The sequence below is a fragment of the Leptinotarsa decemlineata genome, unplaced genomic scaffold, assembly GCF_025532065.1.
Source record: "Leptinotarsa decemlineata unplaced genomic scaffold, Ldec_3_MD MMD2_tig00001393_RagTag_RagTag, whole genome shotgun sequence".
Lineage (NCBI taxonomy): Eukaryota > Metazoa > Arthropoda > Insecta > Coleoptera > Chrysomelidae > Leptinotarsa > Leptinotarsa decemlineata.
The window spans coordinates 11,641,580-11,657,361 of record NW_027412562.1 but is presented as its reverse complement, the minus strand read 5'-3'; the positions used below and the strand labels follow the sequence as shown (position 1 = coordinate 11,657,361).

Below are 15,782 nucleotides of genomic sequence, written 5' to 3'. Positions count from 1 at the left end.
TACCAGCGGCACACTTTGCAATTTTTCTCATACTATCTCTTACAGAGATAATTAATTACTGAACACATCCTCATCAGCAAAAATTAGCAGCACATACTATTGAATATTCAACTACCTGAAAGTAATTATCAGAGTTCTGTATCATATGTTAACAACGTTACAAAGTATGTGATGGAATTGGCTGATAATGAAAATCCACAGCATATTCAAATAACACTTTATTGTAAAATTTCTACTGGACAATTCACAAAATGTAATCTGTCTAGTGAATACCTAACAATGTGTCATTCAAATAAGAAAAAAAGCCATGCTATGAACTTAGGCCTTTCAAACTTCAGGAAACTTCAATCATCATCATGGTTCATTGGTATACTCTGTACTCAGCCATGATAATCCTTTTTTTTTAAAGAAAGATATGGACGTGACTTAAAAACAAATAATAATTTAAGCAAATTTAATATAAACAAAACTCCAGTGTCGGATAGATCAGGAGTATACAAATTGACTTGTTATTGCAAAAAACTCTTAATTGGACAAAATAAAAAACCTTTTTCCAAAGAATGAAAGAGTATAGTGGTGGTAGTCATAGTAAATTTATTCATCATTAAAACAATATACAGTTCCTCACAGGTGAGCACATAAATAGTAATTAGACTACTCATGATGCACTGTTTGGAACCTTTGGTGTAGAAATTAATATTACTGGAGTAATATTAAACTACAACTACAAACCGTTATTTTTAACACCTCAACACGTGTTTCAATCACCATGTGACCATCTTCAAGAGGAAGATTAAACTGAAATTCTCCAATTATACAGTTTAATCTTCCTCTTGAAACACATGTGGAGGCGTTGGGACTAAACTCCAGTAATATTCACAAAATTGTAGGCTAGTCAATATTCTTCCGGAAATTCCTGAAACTTAATAAAATTCATATTGGAATCATCATACTGCCAAATACTTTTCCTTATAATGAAAAGCATTATCAATAAGAAATGCAAATAGTTTACTATTCAATTGATATAAATTATTTCGGTCAGAACTTAATTCCAAATATTTATCATAACATTTTATTTGTTGATATCTGTGTGATTTTTTCTTCTTGTTTTTGGTTCCATGGGAGAATATTTTGATTCTTGGAGATATCTTGTTATTGAAAATCGATTAGTTTGAATATATAGAGGCATGACAGGGTTAATTCCAGACTTTCCAAACAGTTCTTTACATAATTTTTTCATGATGAATGCATCATTCTTATAACTTGAGAATCCCCAGAAATTGCGATCATATGACAAAGGACTCTGAACATGGCCAATATATACCATTTTTAAAATATAAAAACTATCTGTATTTCGTAATTGCTTCGAAAGAAAACAAACAGAGCTCCCAATGTCCCAATTTTTAACTACACTTTACGATTTGATCTTTACAAACAAAAGTTTGTGAAGATCATATCACAAGGTGCAGTTCATTAAATTTATATGGATCTTCATCAAGTAAGAATCAATCAGAAAATTTATTGATTCAGTTTTCTGAATTATTTCTCGATTCATTCTTACAGTTGTCAAGATACTAATCTTTAATCAATATCTGTTTCAATATCTATTGAAGATGATCACTTGGTGATCGAAACACGTGTCGAGGTGTAAAAAATAACGATTTGGTGTTGGAAAAAACTCCAGTAATATTTAAAAAAATCTGTTTAAAATCTGTTTTCCGTTAATCAGCTGTCGCCTCCATACGAACGACAATTCTCAGAAGTTGAGTAACTTGTGCGAGCTATACGAGGTCTTACCTTTTAACGTGTGATTCCCAACACCAAAAATTCAAATCAACGCTTATAGTTTTTCCAAAAGAACACTATATATATTTTGAATTTTATAACAGTTAGTCTCAAAATTATATTTTGTTCAAACAATAATCTGTTAAAATCTATTTTTGCGTTAACCAGCTGTCACCCCCTACGAACGATAAACCTCACAAGTAGGAACTTGTGCGTGTAAAGGATTAACGATGTCTTATTTATTAACATTCGATTTCTAACACGGATATAAAACAACTTGAATTGAATTCTGGAAGAATTCAATATATGGACAAGAGAAACAGAATATATAACATATAAGCCAGCCAGAATCAGTCTAGTTCTCAGAAATCACCAGAAGATGGCACGCATGAGACTTTGCCGAAAAGTTGTAACAATTATCCTTGCGAGGATCCAAAACACAGAGCGAAACCCAGAAAAAATGACTTATCATCTTTTCGAAAGCAATGCATTCATGGCGTAACTTTTTCATTGAAAATTTCATCCTCTTTACGAAAATTTTCATAGAACAGAAAGCTGCCGGACTGTCATGGCCGGTGAGAAGCTCCTCGCTCAAGATGTCCAGTAGATGTGTAGGAATCTGTCATCAGTCTGTTAGATTATTCAAGCCGTAAACATCCATACTAAAATTGCAAACAAAAGTTTCTATTCCATTTTTTCTAATACATTTTTTGTCATAATACACCAACCCAAACTTTACGCAGATACGATTTCTCCCACTGGCCATGACTCCGTCAGGTAACTGTACTTAGTATGAACATGCCAGAGAACACTTAGGAACTATATCTCTCTATCGAATACGAATTTCAATTTAAGAAGTATATTTACAGATTTCATCCATTTTTCTTCCATAGCCGTCATTGAAATAATCATCTTATAACAAGTTTATCTTCATCTGAGCTGATTTTGTTAAAAAAAGACCTGTATTTTTGGAAAAAATTGGAATCACAAAATAAAGAATTCTGAAATAACCTGCAAAAACGTATGCATCTCGTAACGAATAAAATAAATTCTGATATTCAAATATTTAATAAAAAAAGTGGGCATAATCATCATTACCTATTCTAAAAACATCATTGCTGAGTTTGAAAAAATATTACGTCATCTACTGCAATAGCTGTAGTACTTCTAGGTTTGCCATCTTCACCTTTTATTTCACCATAAGTTATTCTACCAAAAACCTGCACTCGTTGGCCCTTTCTTAAATAAGTAAGTATTGTTTCGCGAAGCCCTGGTTTAAAACACACAACTCTGTGCCATTCAGTTCGTTGCAAGAATTCTCCAGATTCGTATCTGTAATTTGAATGGGTTGCTAAAGAAAATACTGCAATAGGGTGATCATCTGTACCCTTTCTTTGTGGATCAGCGCCTACTCTCCCTAAGAGCTGAACATTATTAATAGCTGAAAAAAATATTTTCATTCATTACATTTGAAAGAATATGAAGGTGTGAAATGAATAGATAACGTAACCATACTATATACATTCTATTTTATGTTATGGGCGAGTGGAAACTTAAATGATGGTTATATTCAGAGTCACATCAGATATGGCATTATGTTCTGGGGAATGTCTGCACATACACAAAAAATATTCATATTGCAAAAACGATGTCTCAGAAAATATTCAACCTTTCTCAGATAGAAAGCTGTAAAAAATATTCGTAGAGAAAAAAATATTAACACTAACAGGTCTCTATATTTCTGAATCTGTGGTATTTGTCAAAGAAAATATATCTCTCTTTGCGACTCATGATAGGAACCATACCCACAACACACGAAATAAAAATAACTTTTTGAATATAAAGACACATTTGACCTATCTTCAAAAAAAATATACCTTTTTCAATCATTCATATTTACAACAAGGTACCTGAATTTCTCAGAACTTTGTCTTCTATGATCATGAAAAATAAATTGAAAACTTTGCTTCTCTCCAAAGCTTATTATTCGCTGGAAGAATTCTTCAATGATAATTTGAACTGATGTTGTTCGCATTGAATATTTCATGTTGTATTATTCTGCATTGTGATGTAGTTTAGTCTCTTTTGAACCCTACATATAGATGTATATGTTCGTGTTCTGTATCTCATATAATAATATTACATTAAGTATATTGACTGTGATAACCTTGTTATTCATACATCTGTGGCCATTTATATTCTTAACCAATATTAATGATATTGCCTCATGATTTTCTACTACTTCTGTAATGTTTACTGTAATTGACATGTTCTACACCTGAAAAAGGTTTAGTTATTACAAAGAACTAATAAAGGATATCTATCTATCTACCGATATATCAGTGGCAATACTTTTTTTAATGTGTAATTTGTACCCCAAGAGTTGAGAAATGAAATAAGTAAAAAAATCCAAAACAAGGTTTACCCTGCAGGTCATTCTCACAACTTTACGCTTCTTTGAGCTCCAAACTTCAAAATTTATTTGACGAAATCACTTGAACGGAAATTTTTAGCCGACACCATCTATTAAACTCGCCGATTTTCGCCCGCTTCCTCTTTCTTGAAAAATTTTTTTTTAGCGTGAAATTAAAAATTTAGCTTTCATATAAAAATTTGAGGGGCGTCAACCCCTTCGTTGCCTCAGGGCCTCTAGACTTTCAAATCCAGCCCTGGAAGCGAGGTATTCATATCAGAAGCTGAGGTCGTTTTGAATTGACCAAATGTGAAGAGGACATGATTCACACTTACCAACAGCTTGGTGGTGAACAGAGTAATCTTTGAAATTGTTGAAAATCTTCGGAGAAGATAAAATATATGATATTTTCATTCCGAAATTTTCAATTTTTATTTGTTTATTTTTGTGTGTAAGATAATCATGAAAAATCTATGAAGATACTAAAAAAAACGTTTCAGGGTTCTATTTGTTTTCAAATATCTAATAAATAGAAAAACAAATTTTCGAATTTTTTTAGGAATATGTGTAGATCTTCTATAGATGTTTCAGTCACGAAGCAGATGGATTCTTACAATTTCTCAAATCGTTTTGTCTATTATTTATTGAAAATCTTCTGAGAAGAAGATTACATGACCTTTTGGGTCTGAAATTTTTAATTTTTATTTATTACTGTTCATTTTTATATGTGAGGTATCATGGAAAATCTAAGATAATAAGAAAAATTGTTTTAGGTTTCTATTTCTTTTCAAATATCTAACAAGAATAGGATAACAAAGTTTCAAACACTTTAGGAATATGTGTATATCTTCAACAGATGTTTCTTTCAGTTACAAACCAGATGGATTCTTTCTTATTGCTACATTTCTTAAAGAGTTTTCATTCGAGTATGTATATCGGCACTGAATATATGTTTGTGTAGACTTGTGGACCATAAGATCTTAGTCTTACAACCTAGATGAGTGGAAAGTGCAGGTGCTAAAATGGTAATAAGGAAAATAGCAGAAGAAATCAAATCGCAGAAAACTTAGCTGATTCAGTCACCAAATGTGTTCATAAAATACTAAATGAATTCGAAAAAAAACTAGAGGAGATGAAAATGGAAATGGTTCGTATACAAAAAGACCAAAACATCGAAAAAAAAATTGATGCCTAAATATGTTGAATTTAAAAATGCCAATACTGAATGGAACAAACGATTTGATTATATTGATCAGGAATAAAAGTTCAATAATTCAATAATATTCAACGTCCCAGAAAAACCTAGGGAAAACACAAGAGATGAAATATTAAAACTTTCAACATAAAAATGTCAATAGAAATACCCTTAGATGATATTGAAAGTTGCTATAGGTGTGGGAACAATCAATGAAACAAAACTAGGGGCATCTTTTTTTTAAACTAAAAACAAATCAAATGAAGAAAACCATTTATGCCAGTGCCTAAAGGCACTAGAACAGTTATTAAAGAGAATCTAACCACGTTGGGATTGAATCCACTCAATGAATTATTTTAGAAAACTTTCTTGAAAAATTTCTGGACGAAGGATGGAAAAATATATGCCTTCATAAATAATAAGATTACAGTAATTAATCTTATTATTTATGAAGGTATATATTTTTTTGTTATAAGATTACTGTAATAAATTAAGGAGGTTGCGTTAATGGCCATGTCACGATTGCACACGGCTGGTGTGAACCTCGAAGTAGGAATGGGTTAATTGAGACTAAGCCTATGGTGAGAAGCGCTTACTGCACAACCTCTGCTGCAGGCAGCCAGTGATGCCATTGAACCCAAGTTTGTGTTCAATAAACCCTACTAAATACAAATAAAACAGAAGACATAGTCAGATGCTACAAATGCAATACGCATATATACAGAAGGCTCTAAAACCAAAGAAGGCTCAGGATGTGGAGTTTACTACAGATCACTAAGCCTAAGGATTAAGTGGGAATGGAAAAAATATCAGCGTGGTTCAAACAGAACTGACTGGTATCTCCATCGCCACAAAAGAAATAACCAGGAAAAGAATTTCCGGCAAAAACATAACAATCTGCACTGATAGTAGACAAGCTCGATTAGCCCTGAACAGACAGCGTGTTACCTCAGGACTAGTACTAGATACTAGGGTGCTACCAAGATTTAGCCAAAGACTCTACAGATAATCCTGTGGTGGGTCACAGGGCACAACAGGAGTAGAGGTAATCTCAATTCCGACTCTTTAACCATAGAAGCGGCTGGACTAAGAATTTTAGGACCCAGTGACACCTACGGCCTGATGACTTCAACAATTTTGGAACTAGCCAAACGTCATACCGATGCTCGATCCCTAAAGAGATGGGATGGAATCAAAGGATGCAGTCTTGCCAGGATCACCCTGGGCAAACCTAGGAAGCTGGCGCCGAAAAAATATCTGGCGATGACCAAGAAAAACCTACGCTTAACAGTAGGATTTCTGACTGGCCACTGTCAACTAAGGAAACACCTCCATAATATGGGGCTCGTGGACACACCTCTATGCAGGATGTATGAACAGGAAGATGAAATTGTCAGGCATGTCCTATGCGAGTGTCCGAAATTATCGTCAATAAGAGAGTGTGGCATACACCTGCCAATATAAAGATGTCCACCTTCCTGAAAAGGACAGGATGGAGGATGACCTAGGAGGATAACTCTTCAGAAGGATATACCATGGGTCACATGTGGCCTAAATGTTGTGAGCCTACAATCACCCTCCCTTATGAAGGAATATATTTTTTGTTTCGAATAAGATTATAGTAATAAATTAAGGAGGTTGCGTTAATGGCCATGTCACGATTGCACACGGCTGGTGTGAACCTCGAAGTAGGAATGAGTTTCATCTCAACACCAAACCATTAGTTTTAACACCTCGACATGTGTTTCAATCACCAAGTGATCATCTTCAAGAGGAAGTTTAATCTTCCTCTTGCTACCGTTTCTACCATAATTTTTATGAATGTATCAATAACTTACTAAGAGTTGAGTTTACTGCGGATTTGATTTTTTTCTTCTGCTATTTCCTGTGTTATTATCATTTCAGCACCTGCACTATGCACTTATCTGAGTCATAAGACTAAGATTTTATGGTCACCACTTATACCTCTTGAAATACTCAAGTAGTATGATTACATCAAGAACTCTCTACACACGTCTATTCAGTGCCGATATACATGCTCAAATGAAAACTCTTTAAGAAATATGGCAATAAAAAAGAATCCATCTGGTTTGTCACTGAAAGAAACATCTATGAAAGATTCACATATATTCAACAAATAATAGACAATATGATTCTAGAAACCGTAAGAATCCATCTGCTTCGTAACTGAAAGAAACATCTGTAGAAGATCTACACATATTCCTAAGTACAGTAGAATCCGGATATGACGACCTTCAAGGGACCGGATATACTATGTTGTACTAACCGGACGATGCACAAAACGGGTTAATTTTGTGGTAGTAAAGTGTACATTAGTTCATTAGTCTTTCATTTAGCTGTTCGGATTGCTGATCGATAGGTGAATAAAACATTTTATAGGGATCACGTATGTTTTATTTTAATAGTTCTTAAATATCCTAATGTACAAATACATGTACACGCAATGCACGAAAAAACTGTGTTACTAACGTAGAAAGTGGCGACAGTATCATCGACACACGCGTATTCTTCAAAGTCCTCGTTTGTTATGGGAAACTGCTGCATATCAATAGCCCTAGCCCAAATGCTTAGCTTCACGTCGTCTTCTTCGTTGAAATCACCTGGGTTTGAAGTTAGGCTACATTCTACATTGTTTCGCAATGCCTTATCCAACTGATCATTAGTAGAAGTCCTTCTAATCGGTGTAATATTGCACTTTTTTCTTCAATTGCAAAACACTTTTCCTCACAGAATTCATTTTGTCGAACTTTATGAACTTACAACAAGTGACAAAGACTTCATACTAGAACCTCTGGCGTAAAATCAATTTAATAATATATGTTAGTAGTACCTATCAATACAGGTACCAAAGAATACTATCGGTTAGTAGTACCCATCAATAGAGGAAGCTAAGAAGAGGGAGTGCGCCGAAGTATTGGTGCGCAGATTGTGTAAACAAAACATTGCGCGACGTTTTAACTGGATGTATTATCATGAAAAACGGTCGCTATAAGCGGTTGGTCGCTTAAACCGGAGTCGCACTAAACGGTATATTTTCTCAGTAACTAAATATGAAACTAAACTCGAGTAAACATTATCGTAGCTGTCAACGGATAGTCGTTATAAGCGGAGTCGTTATATATGATTTCTACTGTAATTTGAAACTTCGCCTTTCTATTTATTAGATATTTGATAATAAATACAACCCTGAAACATTTTTTTTAGCATTGTCCTAGATTTCTCATATCTAACATACAAAAATAAACAGAAATAAATAAAAATGAGAAATTTCAGAATTAAAAGGTCACATAATATTTTATCCTCTCAGAAGATTTTCAACAACTCATAGACAAAACGATGCCAGAAAATGTTTAGTCAAATGATTAACCCCCAAAAATCCAGAGTATTCTGCATCAAAAATCAATCTAATTGATTTGAATGATTGTGTGATTCCCTAGGTGGCTCGGAGGGATCTACCCACGACATGAAGCTAATGACCAATGTAGTCGATGTCAATGACTCAAAAAAAAGTATGCATTGAATGCTTTGGAGAATCAACAGCAAGTAGATGTGATGAATACAATTTTTCACAAATCATTTGATACAGTTAACCAATGGATTTTCTGTGCAAAATTGAAAGCAATTGGTTTCTATGACCACTTATTGACTTGGCTCACAAGTCATTCATGTGACAGAACCAAGTTGTAAATATCATAGGATTTATACTGCACGAAATTTTTGTCAGCTCAGGGGTAGTGCAAAATAAGCCATTTAAGAGCATTCCTATTCAATATCTGTAATGACATCAAAACCAAGAATCACCATTGTTTGCAAATGACTTGAAAATATTCAGAATCGTGGCATGGATGTTAATGTGTCTAAATGCAGAAGTATGTCTTTTTCTCAATCACATAGCTACTCATTACAACAATGCAGGCGAACCATTGGAACGAGTTAAATCCGTAGTAAATCTTAGTGTTGTGGTGGGTGTTAAAAATGAATTTCACTTTCCGTATGAACACCAGAGCAATGGAAATATTAGGTTTGTGTAATTGATGACTTATTTATTTTGTGGAAATTCATGATCACTTTAATGAAATGAATGAAAACACATTTGTCCAATTTCCACTAGACAAAAGTGTTTTCATTCATTTAATTAATGAAAGTATTAAGCTTTGTTTGCAGTAGGTACCTAGGTCTAACCTTCAAACATACATAAAGCAGAGTGGCGCTGTGAAAGATATATTGTCTAAATTTATCTCATCTCGAATATTCACGAAGGATGAAGAAGAAAAAATTTCTGAATATTTTGTAACATCGTTTAAACTAAACCATGGACTGTCAAAACTGAAGACACACAAATAAGTTTACGAATAAGCGAATGCTATTGCAAAAAAAACAGATAACTGGACAGAGAAAAAACTGGTATCCAAAGATTGGATTAGATGATTTTTTAAAGACAACCTCAGCTTTTGATAAGGACACCAGAAGCCACAAGTCTCTCAAGGGCTACAAGTTTCAATAACAAAAACATCAAAGATTTTTTTGGAAATCTGAAAAGTGTGTATGAACGGTATTGCTTCGGCCCTGAGTCTATTTACAATACAGATGAAAATGGATTATCAACAGTACAACGAACCCAGAAAGTGATTGCTCTCAAAGGCACTAAGCAAGTTGGGCAAGTAATATCACCTGAAAGAGGGACGGTTTGCTGCGGAATTAATGCATTGGAAAACTCAATACCACCCTTTTTCATATTCCCACAGGTTAATTTAAAAACATATATGATAAATGATGCCCCTGTTGGGTCAGATGGAGCAGCACATACTTCAGGGTGGATGACTGCACCAAATTTTGAATAAAATATATACACCATTTAGCAAAAAAACACAAAACCAACGCCTTCTTCACCAGTTCTTTTGCTGTTGGATAATCACGAGAGCCATATTTCAGTACCAGTTCTCAATTTCTGTAAAGAATCAGGCATTGTTTTGATGACTTTCCCACCGCACTACAGCCATAAACTACAACCCCTAGATCTGACTGTCTACGGCCCACTCAAAACTTATTATAAGACTGCTGTAATAGATTGGATGGTAAGCAATCCTGGTAAAACGGTAACCATTTATGAAATCCCAAAATTAGCAGCAGAAGCCAATCCACTTGCATTCAAGATTGCAAAATATTCAAGAGGGGTTTGAAAAACCAGGCATATGGCCATTCAATTCAAACATTTTCTCAGATGAAGCTTTCGCTTGTTCTTCTGTCACTGATGGCTGCTTGCCGACAGAGGATAATGCTCCTACAGACCAATTTATTTCAAACCAACCTGCCAAGGAACAGCCTTCAACAGCAGAAAATCAGAGTCTATAGGATCGTACAAATTCAAATGTGGTAGTCACTGGACCATCTCAACTGGAATCTCCAAATAGAACTCAGATTGTGGGCACTGTCAATATAACACCTGATTTAATAAGACCGTATCTGAAGGCCCGCCCCAGGAAACTGCAAGGCCTGAAACGAAAGAAGGGAATAACTAGGATATTGACAGACACACCCAAGAAAAGACTTATAGAAATAGAAGAAAATCAAAGAAAAAATAAGATCAAAGAGCTAAAGAAAAATCGAAAATGCTCTAAAAATACAGGACAGAAAAAAATTCCCAAGCTGGCTGATGAATTTATTTACAAACCAGAGAAAAACAGGAAAATTTGCAGCGATGATGAAATAGAAAATGTTTCCGTTTCTGATGAAGCCCTGGTTGAATCAGAAGAAGATTTTGATGAAAAAGGTATGGTTGTTCTGGTAAGAAATTTCCAGATATCAATAACTTTGTGTTGGTTAAATTTCACACCGAAAAAACTGTCTATCGCTATGTTGGAATAATCGAAGAGGTTAATCGCTCAATGGCAACTGTCTAATTTATGAGAGCAAGTAAGATAAGAAATACGTTTATATTTCCTGACATCGAGGACGTAGCCAGCGTTCCCTTAGAGGCTATAAAGACAAAATTGTCTACACCAACGACATGGATGAAACGTGACAGCTTAAAATATAAATTTGACAAGCCTCTCTGGGTCATACCAAATATAAGATGAGTTTAATTAAGTCCAAAATCGTGCAGTATTGATTCTAAGTTACTTTGTTTAGTTTTTTTAAAGTCTATGATAAAAAAAAATTTGTATTACAATTTTTTATAGAAATATTATTTAATACTTAAGCATAATAAAGCAATATGTTGCATATTGCATATTAAGTACAATGCCTAAGTGTCAGAAGATCTTTTGTAACTTTGTGACTAATTATAATACCAAAACTTTTCTTAGCAATAATTACTACCAAATATATATGTTACATATATTTGGAATAAAATTTTGAATATGAAATAATAATAATTTTATTACCATCTATGTAAAAAAGTACCCAATGCTCCCCTACCTCCCCTACTACAAAAGACTTTACCTGCAAAGATATAGTACTAAGCATTGGCAAGATCAATTATGGAATATTGTAGTTTTGTTTGATCACGAAGATACAAAATTCATGAATATCACATACAGAAAGATCAGTACAAATTCATAAAATATATTGCCTTCAAATTCTCTTAGTGATCACTTCTTTTCATAAATTTGTTCTATAACTGGTATATCAAAACATAGTATAAGCAGAGCATATACAGATATATTCCTTTCAAATTGCTCAATTCTAAAATTACAAAGTAATTTTTTTCTTAACATCACGTAGCACTAGGTGTTTTGGTAGATTGGGCAGCTCTGGGAGGGAGAGAGATCAAACCCTGCCCACCCTAATAATAATCCTAGGTCCGGCCCTGATCGTACCTGATTGAATTCATATTAAATTAAATAAAGTTAGATTAGTGTTAATGATCTGATATTTGTAAAAAGTTGAATACTAATTAGTAGTTACTCTTGAATAAATGAAATAAATAAATAATTTAATAACTAAGCTCCTGGATAAATGTTTTTTCTGGAAATCCATCATCCAACTGCTCACAAATTGCAACCTGTGACTTGGTTGAGTAGTGCAGCAGTCATGTGAATTAGAAGTTTCAAGTCACAAGAATTCATGCCTCACCAATCCTTCTGTATATGAATAGAACAAAATAAAATTTCAAATTCTGTTCTTATTTTATTTTGCAATTACAATCCAAAATGGTACAGAGTTTCAGCTTAGATTTCTAATGTATTTTCAGTGATGATGACTCCCGTAGAAGTAGGTTATCAATACATATAATTGAATTGTAACTGATCGCTGTCTGTTCATGAAGGATATTTGAGAAAATCTGTTATTGGGGGGGTCTTTAGTATTAAAACAGAACCCAAAACAATGATTTGACTGATACTTTTATCAACTATATTTATTGTTTTTTCAACGATTTTCTTATAAATCTGAGATAGGTAAATATATTTTGCAGGTAGAAATCTGGGAAACCCAAAAAGAGACCTTTCAATTTGAACAAAAAAATACTATTCAACCACATAACCTCATGTTTCCCTTAGAAAATCAAGAAAATATGCCCCATTGTTATTATTGATTAAGCAACAGTAACTCACTTTTCTCTATTCTTGGGGGTTCTTGTTGGGACTTGGCTGAAGAAGAAGAAAGTCTTTCAAAAATTGTCTGTTCTCTTGGTCTCAGTTTGAATGTGGTGCGAGCGGCTATAGACATAGATAGCTGGAAATAACACATAATAACATTCAGAAATAATTTTATTCCAATATTTTACCCTCGGCACAAACATTTTTGCTAAGTTGGGTATATATAGTATAAGAATCGGCAATCTTGTGCAATCGGCATAGAGCATAAACCATAGATTAACCATACACCAAATTAGTGAGGTTGAGGTTAGGAGAAAAATATCTTCTTCTTTTCGTTTTTGTGTCTTTGCGTCCTTGCTGGCGTAGTATACCCAATGAAGGGTCCATGCAATTCATCATAATATACTCCATTATAACATCAAAGGAGAGAAATCGCAATGCATCATAACGCTACAAGATCATAATCGTAAACCGTCATAATCGCAATTCATCATAACGTAAAACATCAGAACGTACTTCGTCATAAAGTACAAAATCATAACGTACTTATAGAAACGTCAACCGATCATAATCGCAATGAATCATATCCACATTGTATCATAAACTCAATGTATTATATCGCTAAAGCGTAGAAACCGCATTGTACAGAATCCGTATTCCATCATAACCGTAATGTATAGAATCCGTAAAGTATCATAACGTAATCCATCATAATTTGGTTGGGCGCGCATCAAGTCTGTCTCACAATAGCTTACTGATGTTATAGTCGATGGGCCGAACACAAATATTCTAAGCAGAATAACCATCATATTCTTAGGGGGAATTTGTTATAATACTATCAAAAGTAGAATTTATTTTAAATGCATTTTACTTCGAGTTTCATCAAAGATAAACAAAATTATGTCGATTGTCGATTTAATAGATGCTTTAAACTAATATTAAACGTTTTCTAATTTTTCATTGATAGTGGAACTGTTATTGAAAGATTCAGTATAAGTACTAGAGAGATGATTGATAATTATTATTATAATAATTAATTTTTTTCATTTCCATTAAACATATGTAATAACAATATTTTGTAAGTAGATATCAAGTACTTCAAAATGGCCGATTAGATACATAATTACATCTGTTTTGGTGTATATTGATTATAATAGACTTCTTCGTATATTAATTTAGTTCCTGTATTTCATCGTTTGGCATAATAGGCATATTAGGTACTCTTCGTAGCGGTTCAGTCTCAAAGCATTGTTGATTTACGTAACTCAATAGAATCCATAATGTTAATATTTTCTACTATTTCATTGAAGCTTGTGGCTCACCGTCGTACTGTTGGATAATATTGCTTTGAAATAACGTCATTTCTATCAGGTTCTTGAAATTGTTTGAAGAGCAGTTCTATCGAACCATTTGCCGAGAGACACGGGTTGATTATAACGAAATTCGTTTTACTAGATTTGGCATCTGCCAAATTCCACAGACGACTATAGTGTTTTATTGAATTGTGATTTAAATTTGAACAAATTGTTGAAGATTTCGAGAGCTGAAAAGATTTTTTTAGATATTTTGAACTACGCTGACATTGCCAATTGGAAAATACGTATTTATGTATTAGTATTCTGAGCTGATACTTTTTTTAAAGATGATAAAGTTTAATGTTTCCTACCTACATTTTAAGTTAACCTCATTTTGAAACTACAAACAATAAAAAATATTATCACCCAATGAGAGAGTTTTGTTCAAGGTGCCAACCAACATTTTTCATGAAAAATCTCTATCGCTTTAATTATAGAAATTTATATAAATTCTTGTACAGAAATGAAAACTATACCAGCTGCATATCCTATTTTTTAAAAAAAAAGGTCCCTATAATAACTATTTTATGGTCAAAATTACCTTTCTAGGGAATGTTGTGTGTTATGTTTGATTTCTAGGGATATTTTTGACAGATGCTATGCCATTCACCAATTTCACAATGTTCATTTTTGGGGATGGATAGAAGCATTAGAATATCATGTAGTTTTTCATTTTTAATTGTTCTGGAATAATTTTTACAGTCATTAAACGAACATCTAGTTTTAGTGATATGATTAGCAGTTTAAGCAACCAACAGAAAAAACTAAATTCTTTCTGAGCAATTATGACCAAAACTAATATGTTATGTATATATTTTCAATTTGTATACCCAATTATATGAAAATCAGGACAATTGAAGCGATAGATGTATTTTCATGAAAATTGTAGGTTGACAACTTAGACGAAACTCTCCCAGAATTTGCATAAATTATGCTGGCAAGTATTTTTTGACTAAAATGAGACCTAATGTGGATCTGATCTGCGAACTATTTAAATTATCGACTACTAGTGAGCCCATTTATTGTAAAATTCGAAATGAGATTGAGCATTTCCGACAGGAGTGTTATTGACGCCCGACGTAATGTGGATGGTACTAATAACCGATGGGAGGATGATTTTTATTTTGAATCTGATACTGATACTAACTTTCGAGTTCAAAGACAGCGAATAGTAGCGGGAGGCATTTTGAATATGAAAAATATTTGCCGAGGAATCACGTAAAAAAATTCAAATAGAAATGAAGGAAATGAATTGAATGTTGACTAAATAAATATAGTTTAAAAAAACTGAAAAACACGCTTTTAAAGAACATCGAACTAAAAAGTTAATTTGTTTGGAAGTAAAGGGAAAATTTGCAGTAATACTTTCAAAAAACAATTCAGTCTTGATGTTTTTGATTTGAAGTTTCATTCAAAATATTAATGGACTAAAAATATTTTTTCAGTGAATAATTTTATTTTTCAAACCAATCTCT

The 15,782-nt window shown here is 33.2% G+C and overlaps 1 protein-coding gene across 2 annotated transcripts; it reads right to left on the bottom strand.

Annotated features, from left to right (window-relative positions):
• Positions 1 to 2,834: 2,834 nt before the first annotated feature.
• On the bottom strand, positions 2,835 to 13,297 carry mtSSB (mitochondrial single stranded DNA-binding protein). 2 transcript variants are annotated; one of them, XM_074176001.1, is made up of 3 exons: positions 13,141 to 13,297; positions 12,968 to 13,088; positions 2,835 to 3,226 (listed from the first exon to the last, which is right to left on the bottom strand). In XM_074176001.1, exons 1-3 carry the CDS (start codon positions 13,234 to 13,236, stop codon positions 2,898 to 2,900), a joined length of 546 nt encoding a protein of 181 aa, XP_074032102.1. In that variant the 5' UTR covers positions 13,237 to 13,297; the 3' UTR covers positions 2,835 to 2,897. The 2 variants fall into 2 exon arrangements, with proteins under 2 accessions (XP_074032102.1, XP_074032103.1); XM_074176002.1 differs by having other exon boundaries at positions 13,154 to 13,297.
• Between the last annotated feature and the right edge of the window lie 2,485 nt (positions 13,298 to 15,782).

What these genes read in the sequence shown, in the direction of transcription:
- mtSSB (XM_074176001.1), bottom strand. Translation starts at nt 13,236, where the DNA reads ATGGTTAATCTATGGTTTATGCTCTATGCCGATTGCACAAGATTGCCG. An exon ending in CAAAAATGTTTGTGCCGAGG is followed by an intron (nt 13,089 to 13,140) that starts GTAAAATATTGG and finishes TGTTATTTCCAG; the next exon opens with CTATCTATGTCTATAGCCGC. An exon ending in ACCCCCAAGAATAGAGAAAA is followed by an intron (nt 3,227 to 12,967) that starts GTGAGTTACTGT and finishes TATTTTTTTCAG; the next exon opens with CTATTAATAATGTTCAGCTC.